The sequence below is a fragment of the Cavia porcellus genome, unplaced genomic scaffold (genome assembly GCF_034190915.1).
Source record: "Cavia porcellus strain 051 isolate PalLab524CR breed Dunkin Hartley unplaced genomic scaffold, mCavPor4.1 scaffold_8, whole genome shotgun sequence".
NCBI classification, from domain to species: domain Eukaryota; kingdom Metazoa; phylum Chordata; class Mammalia; order Rodentia; family Caviidae; genus Cavia; species Cavia porcellus.
This window is the reverse complement of record NW_026947491.1, coordinates 87,746,053-87,766,843: the sequence shown is the minus strand read 5'-3', so window position 1 is coordinate 87,766,843 and position 20,791 is coordinate 87,746,053. Positions and strand designations below refer to the sequence as shown.

General features: G+C 42.6%; 1 protein-coding gene across 4 annotated transcripts in view; it reads right to left on the bottom strand.

Moving 5' to 3' along the window:
* The window catches only part of Apaf1 (apoptotic peptidase activating factor 1), a 71,636-nt gene that overhangs the window by 7,755 nt on the left and 43,090 nt on the right, over positions 1–20,791 (bottom strand). For all 4 annotated transcript variants that reach the window (XM_013159364.3, XM_063255416.1, XM_013159365.3 and 1 more), the window contains exons 17-24: positions 19,886–20,047; positions 17,011–17,139; positions 14,152–14,277; positions 12,379–12,498; positions 9,593–9,709; positions 7,405–7,530; positions 481–600; positions 75–200 (exon numbers count right to left, since the gene is read on the bottom strand). In XM_013159364.3, the coding sequence (XP_013014818.1) occupies positions 75–200; positions 481–600; positions 7,405–7,530; positions 9,593–9,709; positions 12,379–12,498; positions 14,152–14,277; positions 17,011–17,139; positions 19,886–20,047 (1,026 nt within the window). The remainder of the gene's footprint in view (positions 1–74; positions 201–480; positions 601–7,404; positions 7,531–9,592; positions 9,710–12,378; positions 12,499–14,151; positions 14,278–17,010; positions 17,140–19,885; positions 20,048–20,791) is intronic.

Here is a 20,791-nt window from a genome sequence, read left to right as displayed (position 1 = left end):
CTAGGCCATCCTGGACTCCTCCCACAGAACCAGTGCTAAAGTGTTGCCCACAAACGCTGGACCCCACGCCCTACCTTTGCAGTCTTATCAGCAGAGGTCGACGAAAACTTGGTAGCATCAGAAGAAATATCACAAGAAAGCACTGTAGCCTGGTGACAGACAAAGTCTTTTTCTATTCTTCCAGTAACAATATCCCACACCTAAAAACAAATAAACAAAAACCTCAGAAATTGACACAAACATTTTGTATCAAGCAGGATTAGCCATAAGACAAATCTATAAAACAAGGGTTCAGTACACCGGCTGTTCTGACCTCTTTAAGTATTTTTTAGTAAAAATGCTGGCAGATATAGGTAACCACAGTGAACAGAGCAGACATATTACAAATTTTAATTATTTAACACACAATGCTTTTGGGTCTCACAACACAATCACTGAAATACAGAATACTTAAAAAAAAAAGGCTGAAATTTAAATTACCTTTACTGTGCCATCAAATGACCAAGAAAGCAATGTTGAATTCTCTAGGAGCCTAAAGTCTGTCACTGTTTCCTGATGGGCTTGGAGAAGCACACACTCCTCTGACTGCCAGCTCCACACCTGAATGTAAAAGAAGGGACTCTGTTAGGGCCTCTACTGAGACCCCTGCAGTGGGGAGGGAGTGGGCGCTCCCCCTGAAGTCCTGCATCCTTACAGCACTTCTAACAGAACAGAGTAACAGGGTACACAGTCGCCCAGACTTTATGAGAAAAGCTGGGGTTAATTAACTTGAGTAGAGACAAAATAAAACACTTTCCCTCCTAAATAAAATCTGTTTTCATCAGTTGCTTGGAGAATAGTTAATTATACCAGAAGATTGTAAAAAGCCCCAAATGCCAGTTGACTCACCATCTGATTAAATTTTCCAGAGAAAATTATCCTGATTTTTTTTTATTATCCCGATTTTTAAACCTATAAGCTGGACAACACTATGGATTCTGGCGCTGCTGAAGCTGGCCACAGCCCAGGAAGCTTGGCTGACTGCAGAGCTTTGCGGCTGAGCTCCCCCTACAGCAGTGGTGGGAACCTATGAACACACAACCAGCTGTTCCTTGTCACTGAAAGCTCTGAAGGGTGGCCATCTGCCCTGAGGCAACCCTCCAAATGACAGGAGGAGGAAGAGGGGTTAGTTCTCACCCAGAGCTTCAGGACTCCTCCTCAGACACAAAGGCACTGAAATAAAACGGGCACTGAAATATGACAGTCACCAGCACAGAGTAAGCGCTGGGCACTGTGAGGCCCAGCAGAGCACATCCGTGTGCAACACGTTTTCTCCTTTCTCCTAAATCAGAGCAACCGCCTCTACAGCCTTGTTAATTCTTGACTGCAGGGGCTGGGGATTTAGCTCAGCGGCATAAGTGCCTGCCTTGCAAGCAGGCAGTCGTGAGTTCGATCCCTGGTACCGATAAAAACGAAAAAGACAAAAAAAGAAAAAGGGAAAAAGAAATTCTTGACTGCAAATGAATTTACATTACAAATGTTTGTTTAGCACCTCCATGTGAGGCAAATGTAAATCAAACAGGATCTACCACAAAGAAAATTAAGAAATAAAATGAAACATACCAAAAAAAAAAAAAAAAAAATCCTCCCTAGAAGCTACGAATGACAGAGGATGGAAGTTCTGTGGAATTCAGGCAATTCCTTGGCCAAAGCTGGTGGAAGCCGGGCGCTGAGGCAGCTGGAGGAAGGCCCGGGGGGCGCCTCGTACCTGAGAAGGCGATCCCTGGCCTTTGCCGGGGCAGAACGGCCCCCATCTGCAGTCCTCCCGCCTCAGCCTCCCGGAGCTAGAATTACAGCACGGCACCACCAGCGCAGCTCCAGGGAGGCTGCCACACAGCGGGACATCGCTGGCAGCAGCTGCGCACAGGACCACTGTGTGACACCGTCACGGGCCTCCTCGCGGACCCACAGGGCTCCAGCACAGCATGAGCCGGAGAAACCGCGGAGGAAGAAGGCAGGGCGGGTATTCAAAGAGCAGCAGAGGGCCGCGGAAGGAGCAGCCACCCCGGCCGGCCGACTCGGAAAGGAGAAGAGACCATGAAACCTCAGGCACCACCGAGGATGCACAGCAGTAACGCCGGTCTAGGCTCTGACTGCAAAGGTTAAACAGTAACTGTCCTGACGCCTTTTCCCATCAGGCGAAGCAAAACTGCTATTTCCTGTCTGTATTCTTCTCTCTACCGCACTTAGCAACCACCTCCTCCCGCGGAGCCTGGCTTCCAGACTTTCAGCTAGCTTCCAGCTCAGGGCGCTAGTGTGCAAAAGCGGGGCTCTAAGCCAGGGTGCTGTCGTGTTCACAGAGGACTCTGCACAGACGAAGCACTGAAGAGTAACTTTTTGATAAGAATGAATAGAAACCAGTACTTTACGAATCCAATGAGACACTGACCAGAGAAGAAGAGGGAATGGGAAAGCCCGTTTCTCAAATCGCGACAGACAGGAAGGGCGCCGGAGTATCTAAGCAGGAAACACCATGGGTGGTGTCCACCAGCATTCCTAGCTCCCCCCACCCCATCCCCTCTTTCTAAAGGATCAGCAGCTACTCCTAAAGGCACTGCCTGGGTGACAGACACCGACAGTCCCGCGCGGAGCCCATTCCTCGTCCATCTCCATCCATGACCAACCAGGGCCCTCCCTGCTGCCTCTCCAACAAGCAGCCAGAGCGCCTGCCTGACTGCCAAGGGCAGATTTATAACAGCCTGCACGGTGTCCGATGGCACTGATGCTTTTATGTTGAACTCAAACACACTGTGCTAACTGAGACACCTTGATGGAACAGCTAAACTTCACCATTAGTCAACTGCATAGAGGTGAGTTTGCAGGAGTCTGCCATCGGCTGCAAATTTTGTAAGCATATCCACAGAACTTTTTCCTTTTGCAGTATTAGTGATGGAACCCAGGCGCAGTCTACCACTGAGCTACTCCTCCAGCCCTTTTTTTTTTTTTTTTTTTTTTTTTGAGTCAGGATTTTGCTCAATTGCCCAGGCTGGTCTTGAACTTGGAATTTTTCTGCCTCAGCCTCCCAAGTAACTGGGATCACAGGCATACATCACCACTCCAGCTAAAGAAACTTCATATATTTGCAAGAACTGATATATTCTTTCATTTTTATCTCTCTTTCTCTCTCTCTTTCTTTCTTTCCTTCTTTCTTGAGATAGAGTCTGACTCTGTAGCGCAGGCTGGCCTCAAACTCCTGCCTCAGCCACCTGAGTGCTGGGATTACAAGCATGTACCACCATGCCCAGCTAAGAACCAATATATTCTTACATTACAAGTAAAAGCCTTCAACTACAGCACATAGAAATTGAGTCCAATTCGCCAAATTTATTCTCTATATTTTAACAATAACTTCAGCTTGAAAGATTTACTCAATCCCTATTAAAATCCAGGCACTGGGGTACAAAATGATTAAGACAAACCTCCATTATTTAGTCATTTACTAAATCATTAAAAAGCTGAGGAAGGAACCAGCCATGTCTTAGAAATATCTACCAAGAGTTTATCACATGAATATATACTCATCAAAACACTGTAAATGTAAATAGTATTCTAAACAGAAACAGAAAAAGAAGATGGAATACAACCTGTATTTCTAAATATAATCTAACTCTTTTCCTAAAAACAGTTTCAGAAATTGTTTCTCCCTCTGGCTGAGAATACCTGAAGTCTTCAAGCAGGTCATAAAACCTTACGAACTTCTGCTAAGAAGGACTGCGTGGCACACAGCGTCCCCACAGAACGCCTCAGATACAGCTGGTTTTACCATTTAAAGGAGAGGAAGAAATGTCTGTGCCAAGACTCACAGCCAATAAGGGAGCATCCTGGGGCCCACAGTAAAAACGCGCCCGCCTTCAGATTTTATTCTAACCCTACACCTCACAGGACTCACAAAGCTATAACAAAAAGGATCACTTTTTCCACAACAGTTTTGAATACTACAGGTAAATATTGCCACCATAAGAAATTTATATACAAAATAATATAGTGACTGCACACACAGGTCTATCTCCTTCATCGATGAAACCCTACTCATATGACATGGCCAAGAGGAGGACCCAGGAGGGGAGATAACAAAACACTGGAAAGCAGAATGGTAACTACTGCAGACCCCAGGAGAGAACACCAAAAGCAACCACACTGACACCAGGCACTCTGCAAACGCTCAGAAACTGGAGGCGCTCAATAGCCAAGGCGGGGTGAGGGTGGGGCCCAGAGCAGGAGCAGAAGGGTTCTGGGAAAACAGCTAAGGAGCAGGCATAGCTTCTTGGTCTCCCTGGAGCCCTCCATTAAAAGTAACAAAGCTACTAGGCCAACAAAAAACATACAGACAACATCTGTGCAGAATCATCAAAGAGAACCTCACAAACCCCAAATACAAATAACTAATGTTAATTTCCTACTGTTTTTTTGACATTCTGTATCATTTCTTTTTATTTTGTTTTAAAAAAATATGGATGGGGACAAACTTCGAGCTGTGTGACCTCCACGGTAACAGCATCAACCTAGGGAGACTCAGGATGCCAAGGGGAAGTGACCTGGAAACGCACTGCGCAGACTAGAGAACAGCAGAGGCGCAGCACAGAGGGTCCACGTGGACCCGGTGGGGACCGCAGCCCTTCCTGCAGTGACTCGGAATCCACAAGGCCAAACCCCCACAGAGGAGGCCACTGGCACAGAATCCACCTGAGCCAGGTGCGGCTGACAGCAACAAGGCAGACAAGGCTGGACAAAAAAGAGGGAAAAGGAAAGTACAAGGGGATGGCCTAAGAACAAGGGCACGGCTTCAACACTGCGTGCGAACAGAAGTTGCTTGAGAGCTGTGAAGCTAGGAACGCTGGGTTCCCCAACTCCAGAGTTCAGGGAAACACTGGCTTTTCTGTACTGGTAAAAACATATTGCTGAATCCCCAAGTTACTATGAGAAAGAGAGAGAGAGAGAGGAGAGAGAGGAGGAAGGAAGGAAGAAAGGAGGGAAGGAGAGAGAGAAAGAGAGAGAGAGAGAGCTGTAGAATACTGCTCCTACAGATAATAAAAGGAAACTGAAATCTTGGGTTACAAGGCCCAGCACAACTGAGGGCAGAGCTAGATTCTGAGGACAGGGAAGGGGTGAGGGCTGAGATCTAGTTCTCTTGCGGCCCCTGCTCTCCCCTAATCCCGAGGAAGGTTTAACCGCCAAGCAGGAGACCCAAGTCCTTGCCAGGAATCCGAGGACCGGCCTTGCAGACAGTACCTCAGTCAACACACAGAGCTCCCGTCAGCCTCTGCTGCACCCATCTTGGGCAGCTGACGAGCGCTCCATGGCTGGGCGGGCTTTCAAACAAGGGCAAAGCCACCAAAAAGGAAAAGCAGTTGACTGAGGAAGGCGTGTGGGTGTGAATTACACATATCTTGGTATAAATTACATAATCATAGATAGTATGTAATCTATATTGTGTAAATTATACATATTTATATATTTTTCTATATATTTTTGTATGTCTGTGTATAAGCGGTATGTGTCTCCTCAGAGAGATAAAAGATCTTTTTTTTTTTTTCAGTCGGTACCAGGGATCGAACTCATGGCCATGCACTTGCAAGGCAGGCTCTTATGCCACTGAGCTAAACCCCTGGCCCCTAGAAAAGGTACTTTTTTCTACAAAACAAAAAATACAATGTTTTTCAAAAGGAATAAACACTAGGAATGGACTTATGGGCATTAAAAAAATATAATGGTATAAATGAAAAACTCAATATTAAGGGTAAGAGTAAAACTGAGAAAAAACTCTTAAAGAGAGCACAAGAGAAAAAAATGAAATGTAGAAAAAGCTAGATGATCAGTCCACAAAAGGACATTTGAAGAAGGGATGATATAGAAAGAGAAAGATGGAACCAAAAATAACTCAAAGAAACAATTAAAGTAAATTTCCCCAAACTGAAAACTCTTAAGTTTCCGATTAAGGGCTGGGGATTTAGCTCAGCAGCATAAGCGCCTTCCTTGCAAGTGTGCAGTCGTGAATTCAATCCCTGGTACCGATAAAAAAGACAAAAAAAAAAAGTTTCCGATTAAGGAGATACAAAATGTCCCAAACGATAGAGGAAACAGAACAGTCAAGGCACTAGATCAGCCCGTGTCAAAATTCGGGAGGCAAAGACAAGATCTTAAAAACTTCCAGAGAAAAAGATCAGAAAGCAGAATGGAGCCAGGCCCAGAGGTGCAGGTCTGTAGCCCCAACACCTGGGAGGCTGGGGCAGGAGATGACAGTGAGTTCAAGGTCAGCATGGGCTACATGGTGAGTTCAGGGCCAGCCTGTACTGCATACAGAGACCCTGTCTCAGGACAAAAGGCAAAATGGATTCAGACTTGGAACTTAGAAGAAAATGCAGCACTATCTTCAAAGTTTGAAGGTGAAATCATTTCCTTTAAAAATTTATTTTGATTAGTACATGTTTTCAATACGTAATAATTATGCTTATTATGTACATAACATATCTTAATTCTTTGGGTAAAATAATATCCAACTACATCTAGCTGAAGGATGAATTTTTCTAAACTGCATAAAGCAGAAAATGCATTCATAGCACCATAGTACACAAAATGGACTTAGCTGTAGTAGTGATATTAAGGGTCAAAACAAAATCTTGTCATAACTGTCAGGGTGCTGGGGATGGAAAAAGGCACATATGCATGTGTGTGCAGACATGTTGCAGGTGTGACGGTGGGAGGGGGAAGAAAGCTAAACCCTCACCTCACTGCAGGGAATTCAGGCCGTAACTGAGCAAATCAAGAATAACTCTATGAACACGTCCCATGTGGCGTGAAGGTGAGGATGCGGGTCTTCTGAAGAGTGACACATGCGGTGGAGGTCTATCTGTCACAATAAGCTTTGTGATACGATTTGAGTTTTGAAAGTATGTGCAGTGAAACTGCAATAAAACCATGGAAATTTAGAAGGACTACATAGGAGTTTAAGGCCTCCGTAGCCACAGTCCTTCATTATGGCAAACTATGCTTTGTAGAATTCAGCCCTGTAATAAATACCATTCTTTAAAGAATGAAATTATTTTAATTGGATTTTGCTAATGTAAAGGAAAAAGAAAAGCACACAAATGTGGCAAAAAAATATATAGCTATTAGTATAAAAAACAAATACTGTGCACATAATCTAAATATACAACCAAAGTAGTATGTTTAATTTATTTTTCTTGGAACCGGCAATCGAACTCAAGACCTCATGCTTAACCAGGCAGGCACCTTGCCACAGAGCTAAATCTCCAGCCCCAAATTAGTATGTTTAAAATACACAACAGATTTTAGGTACAGTCAGTGCGCTCTTTTGCTAGAGAAGTGCTCTTCTGTTCTCCTCCCTGAGTTTATTTGCTCTCTCACCTGAATCACAGAATCATCAGAACTTGAAATAAGAGTCTTCCCGTCAGCTGTGAACTGCATGTGCCGCACTGCTTTCCCATGCCCAATCCTGGACTGGAACACTTTGTTGTTGAGGAGTTCTAAAATCTTCAAAGTAGAAAATCATAAGAAATTAATTCAAAGAGATTAAGCAAATGAAGGCATTGTACCACAAAGATATTAAACTGAACTTAGCCTACAGAGAGATATCGATTTCATATCACATGCTTTCCATTTAACTAAAACACACAAATGAGCCAGGCATAGTGGTGCACGTCTACAACCCCAGCACTTGGAAGGCTGCGGCAGGAAGATCACTGAGTTGGGAGGCCAGCCTGGGTGAGCTGAATGTCACCTGAACTACACAGTGAGACCTTGTATCAAAACAACAGCCAAGCATGCTTGTGCACGCTTGTAATCCCAGCACTTGGGAGGCCGAGGAAGGAGGATCACTTCGAGTCCAAGGCCATTTTCAGCTACAAAGTGAGTTCAGAGCCAGCAGGAACTGCTGAGTGAGACCTTGTCTCAAAAAGACAAAACAAAACAAAAATAGAAGGGACCAGTAATCCTCTGATTACACAACAGCCAATTCATCAAACAAGTGGCAGTCTGGGCTCAGTCTCCAAAAAGAAAATGACATTTAAAATGGATGAGAAAGAAAAGAGGAAAAATCCCAGACGAAACACAGCAAGCTCTTCATAAAACACCATAGAGACAAGGAAAGATAAAGGATGACAGAGGAGACAGAGAAAAAGAAGATATGACAAGGCCGAGGAACGGCAGTGACAGGACTTCAGGCATCTGGAGACTAACATGCCACAGGCAGAAATTAAGAAACAGAAAAACTGATGATGATTTTTAAAAGCCTACAAATAAGCTGAATAGCCTCCCAAAAATAAATATGGTTTCTCTGCTCAAATTAAAATGCACTCAAGGAAGCCTAAAGTGAGGCTGGAAGAGGAGATTCCAGAAATGCAAACCTAGCCCCCACGTCTGAAAAGAGACCCCTCCGAGAGTAGAGGGAACTGAGAGCAGAGGGGGACGAAGCCTCCGGAAGTGCACAGAAGACAACACCTTGCACACCCTGCAGCGAAGGCAACATGACACAGCCTCAGAGACCTGGGCTTGAGCACCAGGCCTGCCGCTTAGGAAGCTGTGAACATTAACAGTTCAGACATCTGCAAACAAGAACAGTAATACACATCTAGAATATTAAAGAATTCAACGAGAATACGCGGCCGAGTGAATGCCTATAAACAGTAACTGCTATTATTATTTGACAACATGAGGTTGAGCCATATGAAACTGCCATTTGAATAGTGAAGGAAATAATGAAAAATAATGAAGGAAAACAGAGCCTTAACTCTGAATCCATCCACAGCGGCTAAGGGAAACACATAGCAGCCCTCACATCACTTCCTTCTTCACTTTGTGGATAACCATGCAATTTCCAGTTTGTAGGGCAATACGGACTAGAAAATTCTTTAAGAAAATAAATCCAAGGTAAAAGAAACGTGGCTAGTGCCAGAATTTATAAAGAAATAATTCCCAAAGGTTTGAGTGAGGAAAAAAAAAAACGGATACTCTTAAAAATTACTATATAGCTACAGAAAATGGCAACTTGTGACAAATTTTATTTATGATAAAGACAATATTGTCATCTAAAATGTCTTCTACCACCGTATCTTTTTTGTCTTACAACCCGACTCTATTTCTACCTATTTGGTCCCATTAGAGAAGTTAAAGGTTTCAGGTGCTGAGCAAGTAGAATCTAACTCCAAACATAGGGAAGCAAAGGGCTGTGCCCCAGTATTTCCAAAGAGCCTTACCATCACCAAAGTGCTAAGGACTTACAGCCACACAGCTGAGCTTCTCAGGAGAAGCAGGAAAAACGCTTCTGGTAGAGCTATGTAAACCTCTGCTGGCTGGTATTTAATATACATATAGACTAGCAATCCAACTATAGTAAAGAATAAGGAACACAAAAGCCTGAGAAACAGGAGTGAAGGCAATCTGAAAAGCGCAACACACTGGAAAAGATCATTTGTCGTCTAACGGAAGGAACATGAGTACCAGAGGGCAGAAAAGTTTGTTTAGTACATGAGTGTGCAGTGGCAAGTATTTAAGTAAACAAGCCTGCTACCCAGCTCTGAAGACTAGGACTGAATACCTCGATGGCTCCATCTTCATCTCCAACTGCAACGTACTGAAGACGTGGACTTAAGCAACAGCAGCTAACTTGAGCTTCCGTCAGGTAATCAGTCTGACCTGTTTTTCCCTTAATGAGCTAATGAAAAATAAGGCACAATTAGCTGTCAGACTGTACAGGCAGTTTTTGCTCTTAAGAACAGACGCTTCAATTTAAAACATAAAACACAGCAGACAACCAGCAAGAGCTCCCACAGGAACAGCAAAGCCCTTCCTTGTCTCAGCAGCTGCATTTAGCACTTTATGCTTTCATTTCATTTCACTTTTGTGGTTCAAATACATTTTCATAAAATAAAACAAGCTTTAAAGGGTTGAAAGGCAGCTCTTTCCCCACCGCCGAGACACATCTGCTGATCTGTGATCTTGCAGCCATCTCCACACCCTGTTTTCCTCACAAAGCCTGGTTTTCACAGGGTTACATTTGTCAAAATACACTTTCCTGGTATTTTTCAAAGGGGTTGGTGAAAAAGGAGTGAGACACACACTGTATAAAAAGACAAATCTACATTAAAATGTGTTGTTATAGTCTCCAAATCACCCATAAACAAGTTAAGGGAAGACCCTCTCCTTTTGGGGGTAGGGAGGAGCAGACAGACACTGGAGAAGAAGCCATAAGCGTAATTTATGTAGCTGGAATTATAACGCTTAGATTCTCAGTTTTATAATATGAACCAATGCTAACAATTGTTTTTGGAAATTCCACAAAAAAGGTGCCTTAGCTCTCAACTAAAACATGTGACCTTGAAAAATATGTTTCAAGCCTAAATCAAATTTCGGATATTCCACTCTAATTTAGTGTCATAATATAAAATTTTTTCACTGTTTTTCAGCATGAGATAAACAGTCAAATTCATTTCAGGTACAAAGATTACAGGGCCAACCAATCGCAGACAGCTTCTTCTTTACAACAGTCTGCCCAGTGTGTTCTAATAAATATATATACCTATTTTAAAATCAGGAATCGAACTCATAACCTCATGCTTGCCAGGCAGATGCTGTGCCCCTGAGCTATAACTCCTCTAATACATATTTTAAATGAGGAATGAACTACAAAAAGCTAAACATCTTTATCTCTTAAAAAATCAATTTTGGTAAAGTTGGTATACCACCCCCCCCCGACTGCTAAATTTGACTGGCTTAAAAAAAAAATCAATTTTGAGAGCTCCTTTAACTAGTAACTAAAAAAATGTTTTATTCATTCAAATGGAATTAATACCTTAACTCTCCCCCAACCACTGGCATAGAATAAAATTATAGTTAACTTCACAAACTCTCCAGTTCCTGACAACTGTTAATGAAAAGATCATACAAATTTAACACTGGAAATACAGGCATGGGGACATAGAACCTGACAAGAAACTACAATGAAAATATCCCAAAGCAGGACAATCTGCCCACTAAAATCCAGCTATGAGGAAATCACATTCAATTCAGTATCTAAATTCATCCCAGAGACACCTAGCACTAGCCAAGACCCTGCAGACTAGAGAGAACCCACAACACAAAGCAAGCCGTGTTTACAGGTGTCTCGAAGCTCGCTTCTGACTACTCGGCAGGTAAAGACAAGTTCTTACAGACCGAAACCAAGCTACCCCCGGAACAGTCTCCTGAATTCAGATTCTACCTTAGCCCTGCACCCAGCTCACAGCCTGCAGAGGCAAGCCCCTCCACATGAACAAATGCCATAGGCTCTTTAGCCCTCCCTTCCTCCCCAAGCCTGGCTGTCAGAGGAGCCTCAAGCAAGGGGATGTCTCACCAGTTCACAAAAAAGCCAAATGCACCGGCCCTTGGCCCTCTCCGGCTGCCCCTCACCACCACTCTCTGCCAGACTCACTGGCCCTTGGCTGCTCACGCTGACACCGCCTGCCCGGCTGCTCCCTGGCTGCTTTCTGTGGGCTGGGCACCAGGCAGGCATTCTCTCAGGGCTGAGACTCCATTAAGCGTTCGCTTTGTCCTGCTGCCACCACTTCTAGGCCCTCTGTCAGTACAAGGCAGATAGCACTGGACTGCCATTCCAAGGCCACTAACCCAGGCATGCCACCCTGCTACTGAATGCCAATGCTCCTAAGGGCATCTGCTCTCTCCATTACCAGTCCCCAGGGCTCCAAAATACCACTCCCCTGCACCAGGCCCCTGCGATTTCTCTGCAGCCAGGTTAGCAATGGCTTCCTCTTATGCACTGGACTCTCCATCAGGGGCGCAAGGAAATCAGCCTAGAGCACACTGTGGGGATCCAGAAATGATACACTTCCCTTAGGGACACAACGGAGTTGTGTTCTCTTGACACATTTACTAAGGGCGGATGTGGTGAACTACAGCAGATAAGTCAGCTCTTCTACCTCGGTTCTGATGACTTCAGACCCCTTCCCAACTTAAGAGTGATTTTTGTTTTTTCAAAGGCCTTATTATCCTTTCCCTGCAAAAGTGCTCCCATGAGTGCTCCTCTTCCCAAAGTGCATCTCATCTCTCTCACTTACCCCGTGGGACACGTCTAAATCATTCCTGTGAACAAGTCTGCCTTAAGGGTGTTCCTATGACTCCATGCAAACCGAGGAATGTGACCACAGATACCACAGGAGAGGAACATTGGAGGCAGCACCTAGTTTAATCCCAAACACTGGCCCAGCTAAGCCTCAGCTTGGGACCCATACTGGTCACCAGTTAAGTACTATACAATTGTGCCTGACCCCAAATCCATGAACAAGAAAAACAAAACAATTTTACCAATTATTTCCTAAAAATACTCACTTGCAGACGTCTCATATTGTCAACTGCAAGGACCGTCACTTCATTGTCTTGAAACACCACATCTATTTCTTGCTTTAACACAACAGCAGAGTTTTTACACACCTTCTTTGTCTCCCAGACCTGATTCAGAGATAAAAAAACTAAGATAAAACTGTATGTTATCAGTCCAACCTCTGACATAACACAAGGACAAACAGCCTTAAAGCATGACACAAACTATGCTTCACAGTTAAAATCCCTATGTTAGAAATTTTTCAATTATTAAAATTAGATTATAACTCAACAATAAATATTTATTAATACATTCCTTAGTTAGAAGCAGTTAGCGTTGGGAGTTCTGGGCTCTGGAGCCAAAATGCCTTCATACGAATTCAGTTCTCCATAGTTGTGGTTCTGGGCAGGCTAATCTAGTGCCAATCAAAGATAAGAGCACCTGACGCTCCTGTTTGATACCAGTCAAGATACCAAGTGTGCACGGGAATGTAAACAACGGTACAGCTAACCCTACTGTTACTGTAGGTTTAGCGATACTGCTTTCTGTAAGAGTTTCTGGATGAAGGAAGCAGTGGGTTGACCGATACCCTGGCTCAAGCTCAAAGAGCCTGGCACATGAAGCAGTACTAACCTTTCCATGCTTTTCACTCAACCACGAAAAAAGACAATTGTGAGCCTCAGTAAATTAATACATGTCCAGTGCTTTGCACAATGTCTGACATGAAGTAACTATTAGTAAGCTATAGCTGTAATCTGTATTTGATACTACTGAATTTGATACTACAGGGGCCAACAAGGTTGTAATCTAAAACATGTGACTAATCAGAAGCAGTGGAGGAATGGGGGTGCGCAGAGTAAATCAGATCTGTAGGTGAAGTCAGAATTTGACAAGCCACATTAGAAAGCGACAGTGAATTTTCTAGCCTTAAAGGAGACAGACACGCCTCTAAATGGGAAAGTCTTGAGGGGGCCGTAGGATGGTTACCTTTTCAACAAGCACACATACAATGTGTTCTGAACATAAGAAAGGCCTTAAGCAAAAGGAAACCTCCAGGGTGAGCAGCCCCATGTAGGTTACTTAGAAATATACTGAAAGACAGAGTGGAGCAGAGTGAGAGCATATTGTAGAGAATCCAAATGGTACAGAAGAGGGCCTTTGCTTTGGTACAGGTGAAGCCACGATCTGTTTTTGAGCACAAATGACACGACCAGGGCTAAGGATGCAGCTCAGTGGTGGAACACACACTTAGCAAGCACAGGATGCCCTACAAGTAGGGTATGGCTGTATTGTACATGAGAAGAACATCCTGAAAGCAGCACACAGAAAAACAAGAACAACAATTTATAGCAGAGACTACACTAATACGAGGGAGGCAACGGATAACGAGGTGTGAACCTGGGCAACTGGAACAAAAAGAGGGTAAAAGTGACAAGAAAGATGGACAGGTAAAATTTATTAGAACTCACAAAGAAATGGAGGTGGGAATTTAGGGTAGAAGGGAAGGCCAAAAATTACTCTCAAGAGCCAAATGAAATAAATATGTGTAAATTAACCGAAACACAGTTTAATCACTGGACTCTGCAGCACATGGTGATCCTCAAGGATCACGTCTGACTAAGTGAAACTGCTGTAGTATATCCCGGCACTGGTCCAGGCTGACGACAGATCTAACAGCTCCCTATTTTATTTTCTCTATCGCTTCCTGATCAGTTCCTTAGTTTTTAAAAGGTTTAAAACCATCAATAAACATTTAATATTCAAATCTCAAAATTTCTCACCCTGATTGTTTGGTCATCCGAAGACGTCAAAAATGATGATCCATCAGGAGAAAACATCACACCATGAACCCAACTTAAATGTCCCCTGCAGTCTGCAACCTTCACACATGTGTCTGTGTTCCATAACTACAGAAGGAGGAAACCACATTTATAAGCATTCTAACCATTCCAAGAACACTGAAAATAGCAAACATGACTATTTCTATTAATATAGCCCCAAAACACACTATCAAACATACAAAATATCTTTTTTTAAATTTATTTAGGTTTATTGGTGTAATATGGGTACACATAACGACCACATCCATTAAGGGAATTTGTATCTGCACAGGATATATTGTGATTCCTCTTTTTTTCCCCATTCCCACCTCTTCCTTTCAAATCCCTTTTCTCTCCCCATTCACAAAGCTTGGTTTTCATTTTATCCTTCTTTTTCTCATTTTTTCCCTTCCCTTCCTTCCCCCCCTCCCTAGTTCCCTTTTCCTTTTGAACAGTTTCTTCCTATTTCACAATATCTATTGTCATTTTGAAACATATGAAGTATCTTCTGCAGAAGATTATTCATTATATGATTATTTTTTAATAGCAAACAACTAGAAACAACCCAAATAACTATGAATAAACTACATTAGTCACATAACAGACTACCATACAAAACAGAATCTGGGGAAAACCCTGGTAATGACTAATTTCTACAATATAGTAAGAGGAAAAAAGCAAAATGCAGAGTATATATACTGTATATATATAACTGTATTTTATATGAGTTGGAAATAGAGATGAATACACAAACATGTGTATGTATAGAATCTATTCATACAAAAAGAAAGACTATCGCCTACAGTGAAGTGAAAGAAGAGAGGAGGGAAGGGATAAGGACAATTGTGAGACTTCTCTAAATATAACTTTTTATAAAGCTTTGATTTTAGAATCACTTTTTATCTATTTTTTAAAAATCAATCTTAAAGGGGCTGGGGATTCAGCTCAGCAGCATAAGCGCCTGCCTTGCAAGCAGGCAGTCGTGAGTTCGATCCCCAGTACCGATAAAAAGGAAAAAGACAAAAAAATCAATCTTAAAAAGAATAGAATGAACATAAGCGGCTTCTATACACAATTTTCCACTAATATTGTCATCTAACCTTTATTTCAACTGATTACAAAACCCCAACAGATGGATGCATTAATTGTACCATCTACACATTTCGCCTGTTATTCATGCTTATTACAAATCTGTCAACATCTACCACCAGCCTGGCTATGCCTTGTCCTGGGTTCTGCCATAAATTACTCAAATACATCCCCATCTACATGCCTGAGTTCCTCGCATTACACTCTGAATTAGGGACCTACTTTATGATCTCAGAACTAGCATGGGCAAAACAAGTACAGTGCTTTTTATTCACTGAGTTCTATGGTTACAAATGAATTATATGAAATTTCTTCTGCCTCATCTCTAGAGTCCAAGCTGTGACGTATACAGCTAGAGAACAGAAATGAAAATGATTCCGCAAGAGGAGCTCTCCCTTGAAAAGCCTTCTCTCTCCCTCCTTGCTCCTCCATACCTCACCCTCATCATTTCAGGAGGCTCCGGTGAGACACTCCTACATTTCAAAAAGGAAGTCACTTTCCTAGGGAGCTTTCTAAGGATTCAAAGAGAAGGCAAGGATCTTCGGAAAAACAGGAAAGGCTAAAAAAGGGGTTGCTCTTCCATCCTTCTAAAAATCTTTACAAAATCCAAAGAGGGAACATTCTAGCCCCATCTATTTGAGGTCTACATTTCGGTAAGGCCCCGGGACTCTGAGCAGATGTGAATATGCCAGTCCAGCCCGAGGGAACACTCCCCACTTCCCCCACCATTCCATACAGAACTGGAGCTCGTTAACTCTCTGTGGGCAGTTCTCAGCAGAGGAACACTTCAGCACTAGGTAAACTGACAAGTACTTAAGAATCAGGAGGCACTCACAGAGCTCCCCACTCTTCTCATCTTATCTACTACCTCCAGGCTGGGGGCTTCCGCTTAGCAACTCTCCCCTAATGCCTTAACGGGAAGGAACAAGACTGGCAACTCACTCAAACTACTGAAAGCAGCACGGAACACTATAAAGTATTTGCAATACTCAATGTTTCCTTCCAGAGCAGCCTATGACCCAGGTCAATTTCCCTACTTCGCAGATAAAGACCCACACCTTTCTTTTTAAAACTGAGATCTCAAGGGGTCTCAAACTTGAAATCTTGGAAAACTACTCTTCCTCTAAAGGAAAAATACAACTGAGTGAGTATTAAATATAGCAACTCACCGAGCAGAATTCTTCCAGGTAAAGATTCCAAATATAAAATTCATAAATTTAAACAAGTAATTTATAACTATATAATTTCCTTTATAATTTATAATTCTTTTATTCATTAGGGTTCAGCAATGATGATCCTTATCTTAACCAATTCCAAACAGATGGTATTTTCCATCTCATCCTACTCAGTAAATAATCTGAGACTCTAAATGGAACCCTCATCACTCTTTTAAGTCCATTCCTCTACTGCTTAAGAAATGCCAAAGTTCAGCCTGGGAAACCAGCGGCCCTTTCACTATTTCCTCAGACTATAGCACACGCTCAACATACAATAAATGCTTGGTGAGTGACACTGCCATTCCCTGTCACACTGTCAAATCGTCTTCAGTCACAGTTAAAATAGTAAAGCTAACTCTACAGAGTTAAATACCCCAAAACTGTAGGTTATTAGGCTATGAAGAAAATAAAACTCAGCAAACATCCCCCAAAGCTAATGGTGAAAGCAGCCCATTCTCTGTAACCCTTGGATCTCAGGAAACCCAAACTTTCCTGGATAAATTCAGCTACTTACCTCCACACAGAACTGGGACAAAGCCACCACTGCCAACTGGTTATGGGGGGAGAAGTCGCAGTACTGGATGGTACTGTGGTGGCCGGTGTGAATTTCTGCCACTAGGCCACTGGTGTGAATGTCAAAAAGCTGTCAACATAAATAATGAGATAACTATGAAGGTAAAATATTTAAAAAGATACGCTAGACCAAAACTGGCTCCCAATTTATTTTTTTCATTTCTCCTCCTGTTTCAAATTCAAACGGTAAGTCCTGAAAAAACTAATTACTAGTAACTGGTATAATTATTGACAGTCATAAATAAGACTCAGGCATATACATATACTTATAGAATACTGCTCATCTTGAACCATATTCTCTTTAAAGGAAAATTCCCCACAGATGATCTCCCAAGCTGGCCTAAATAAAGAAATAAAACCTTTGTGAATAAATGAATGGATTAGCCAAATTAACATACAGTACTTCTCCCTAATGCTTATTTATTCAAATGAGAAAATGCACACTCATAAATGAAGATGATCAAACTAATACACAGCAGAGGCTGCTAAAATGAAATTAGCTCAATCATTTCTAATTCTCTCCAGTGCTTAACAAATTTCTCCAATATGATTATTTCCCATTTTTGAACCAAAAAACTAGTTTTGAGTAACTCAACTTTTTTCACTTTAATTTTGAAAGACTTTTAAATGCTGACTATATTTTCCCAAAGTTTTTGCTAAATGATAAAGTGGTTTTTATCTAACACATTGAGACTATTGATTCAGGTTAATCACTTAAGGTGAAGGTGGCGTCCTCAGGAACAAAACCAAAGCTCCCTCCCATCCCAGTGGGAGCCGAAGGAGGTTTGGTGAGCGTCTACAATGTGCAGCCCTGGAGCAAGCACAGAGGCTAACAGCGCAGCAGCAGAGGCCAAAAGCAAAGGGCAGGACATCACCTTTAAATGCTTCCCTGGGCAGGTCCTTTTTCAGAATGAGTGACTGACAGTGACAGAAGAAACTTGGCAAACATGGAATAGAAAAATGTCACAATCCCAGAACAGCACACAAGAAAAGCCCTTGCAACAGCAGTGGACCAAGTCACAGGAGAGGGAAAGGGGAGGGAGGAGACCCCAGGAGCAGCGGGGATTAAGGTGATCTTAGGGTAGTCTGGTTTCAGCATGGCAAAGAGAGAGCTCATCTACAGGTGTCTGAAACATTATGTATATATTTTACTACAACAAAAATCAACTTTTTAAATCCTGAAGATGCAGTAGTTTCTTTCAGTCCTTACAGACTAACAAACTTAAGACAAAAGGAAATATCCTCTTGGTTTCCTGCTAGAGGGCTATAAATACACAAAGGAGCAAGGTCCTAGGGTCACAGCTATGAGAGCAACAGCTATCATATACGAAAGTCCTTAAATAACTATACTGTAAATTTCAATTTTGCTCTTTAAAATAATCTATTAGTTGCAGCTAGGCCTGGTTCACGCCTGTAATTCCAACACTTGAGAGGCTGAGGCAGGAGGACTGCTGCAAGTTCAAAGTCAGCCTGAGTTTGCTGAATTCAGGACCTGTCTGAACTACATAGAGAGACCCTATTTCAACAATCACACAATGACAATAAATAAATAAATAGGCAATCTACTATTTGAGACTTTGAAAATTACTATTAGAAAAGAGTATCAGTAAGTAACTAGTTATCTTATTCATGGTGGCTTCTCTGAACTTCGGTTCCCTCATTATTATCATAGCACAGTGGCACTTTACTGTGTCTCTTGGATATGTATATCAAAAGATGTTAAGCTGGACATGCTGATACATGCCAATCCCAGCACCCGGGAGGCTAAGGCAGGAGGATTGCTACAAATTTAGGGCCAGCCTGCAGTACCTGGTAACACCCTGTCTCAAGAAAAGAAAAGAAAAAAAAAAATGAAATGAAATGAAAAGAAAAAAGCAAAGCAAAGAAATTATATGGCACTCTGGAAAGCTCAGGCAGGAAGATCACAAAATCAAGCCCAGTTTGGGTAGCTCAGCAACTCAAGACCTTCTCTCAAAATAAAAAATAAGGCAGGCATGTGGCTTACCCCTGTAATACTAGCACTCAAGAGGCTGAGGCAGGAGGGTCACTGTGAGTTCAAAGTCAGACTGGGCTACAGTGAATTCAAGGCTGGCCTGAACTACATGGAGAGACCCTGTCTCAAAAAATTAATTAACTAATTGACTAATTAAGATTAAAAAGTCTAGGGATATAGCTCAAAGTGAAGATCCTAAGTTCAATCCCTTGTACCAGAGTAAGAAATTGTATGTGTAAATATTCTGAATACCACAAATATAAGCTATCATTACATTTGAAAAATGAAAAAGACATTTTCTTGTCATTTACTATTTGTAAACTTCATTTCCTTTATAAGAATCTTACAATATTGTTCAGTTGTTGTTGAATATTTATTTTATTAGGGTTGCCAAATCATAAAAACGTAGGCATAAAAGTACTTCGAAAATAACTTAAATCAGTGTATTCAAAATAGGCTTAAGCAGAACAGTGACGCAGAAAGTATTTCATGTCTTAAGTAAACAGGAGGCACCCTGGACCCAGTGTCATACATTATTCCACCACGCAGGGCTACTCGAGGTCTCACACATGCAACTCACACTGCGGGGCTCTCACCCGGGAACCTGGGCGCCTAGGAGACCCGGGAGACCTGGGAGCCCCTTCCTCCCCGGGCCACCGTGCCCCGCTGCGAGGCTCCCCAGGCTAGGCGGGGCAGGAAAGCCCGCCCCAAGTCACACAGCTAGACTTTACTTATACTGGGAAACAGGGTAAGATGCAAAAATTAACCGTTTTTCATTTTCTTTAAATGGATCTAAACTTGGTTTTAAAACGTTCATACTTACAAAGATTTTATTCTTTGCTGCCGCCATTACTCTAGCACCATCAGCAGACCACGAGCAGCACTTCACTATTACCTCCAAATCCTCGTGAGGCTCCTCGGGATTTAGGAAGAACTGCTTCACATTAATGCTTTTACTCTCGTTGGCTGATCTCACATCCCAGAGCTTCAAATTTTAAAAAATAAAAATAAACAAAAAACTTGTTTTACTCCCACCTCTAGAATCACCTGAATTAAAGGTCATGTAAGCTTTTCACAGTACCTAATAGATTATATTTACCCATGGATAACTTCCTATAAAGCTTTTAAATTAAGTATTTCGTTTTTCATTAATCATCTTCTTAAAAAGAAAAAATGAGAGGCACTGCCTCAAATGGAGATTATAAAACTAAATGAAAACTGAACCGAGCCTCGCGAGGTACGGAGAAGACTAAAGATTGGGAGCTGACAGTCAGGGCGCCTGCTGCCCTCTGCTGCGCCAGGCAGGAAACGGGGCGCACAGCCAAAGCATCCAGAGGCCGAAGCCCCCGAAAGCAGACCCCAGAGATGAGGAAGCCGGGTGCCCTGTGCACATGGTGGGGCCAGATGAGGGCAGGAAACACACTGGCCCCTGGTTCAACCTTAAACCTCACTAGAGAGAGTAACCTGAACAGTACGAAACTCAAAGGCTACAAAACACACATCTTGGGGCCGGGGATATAGCTGAGCAGCATAAGCGCCTGCCTAGCAAACGCAAGGTCCTGAGTCAATTCCTTAACCTGCCCGCGCAAAAAAGGAAGGGAATGTAACAGCACATCAATCACAAGATAACATCTCCACTCCTAGACCTCGAGCAGCGTTCCTGCCACATGCAGACCAAGGGGTGGCCAACGAGCCGCTTCTCAGCTCACACCCATGACTCCAGCACTCT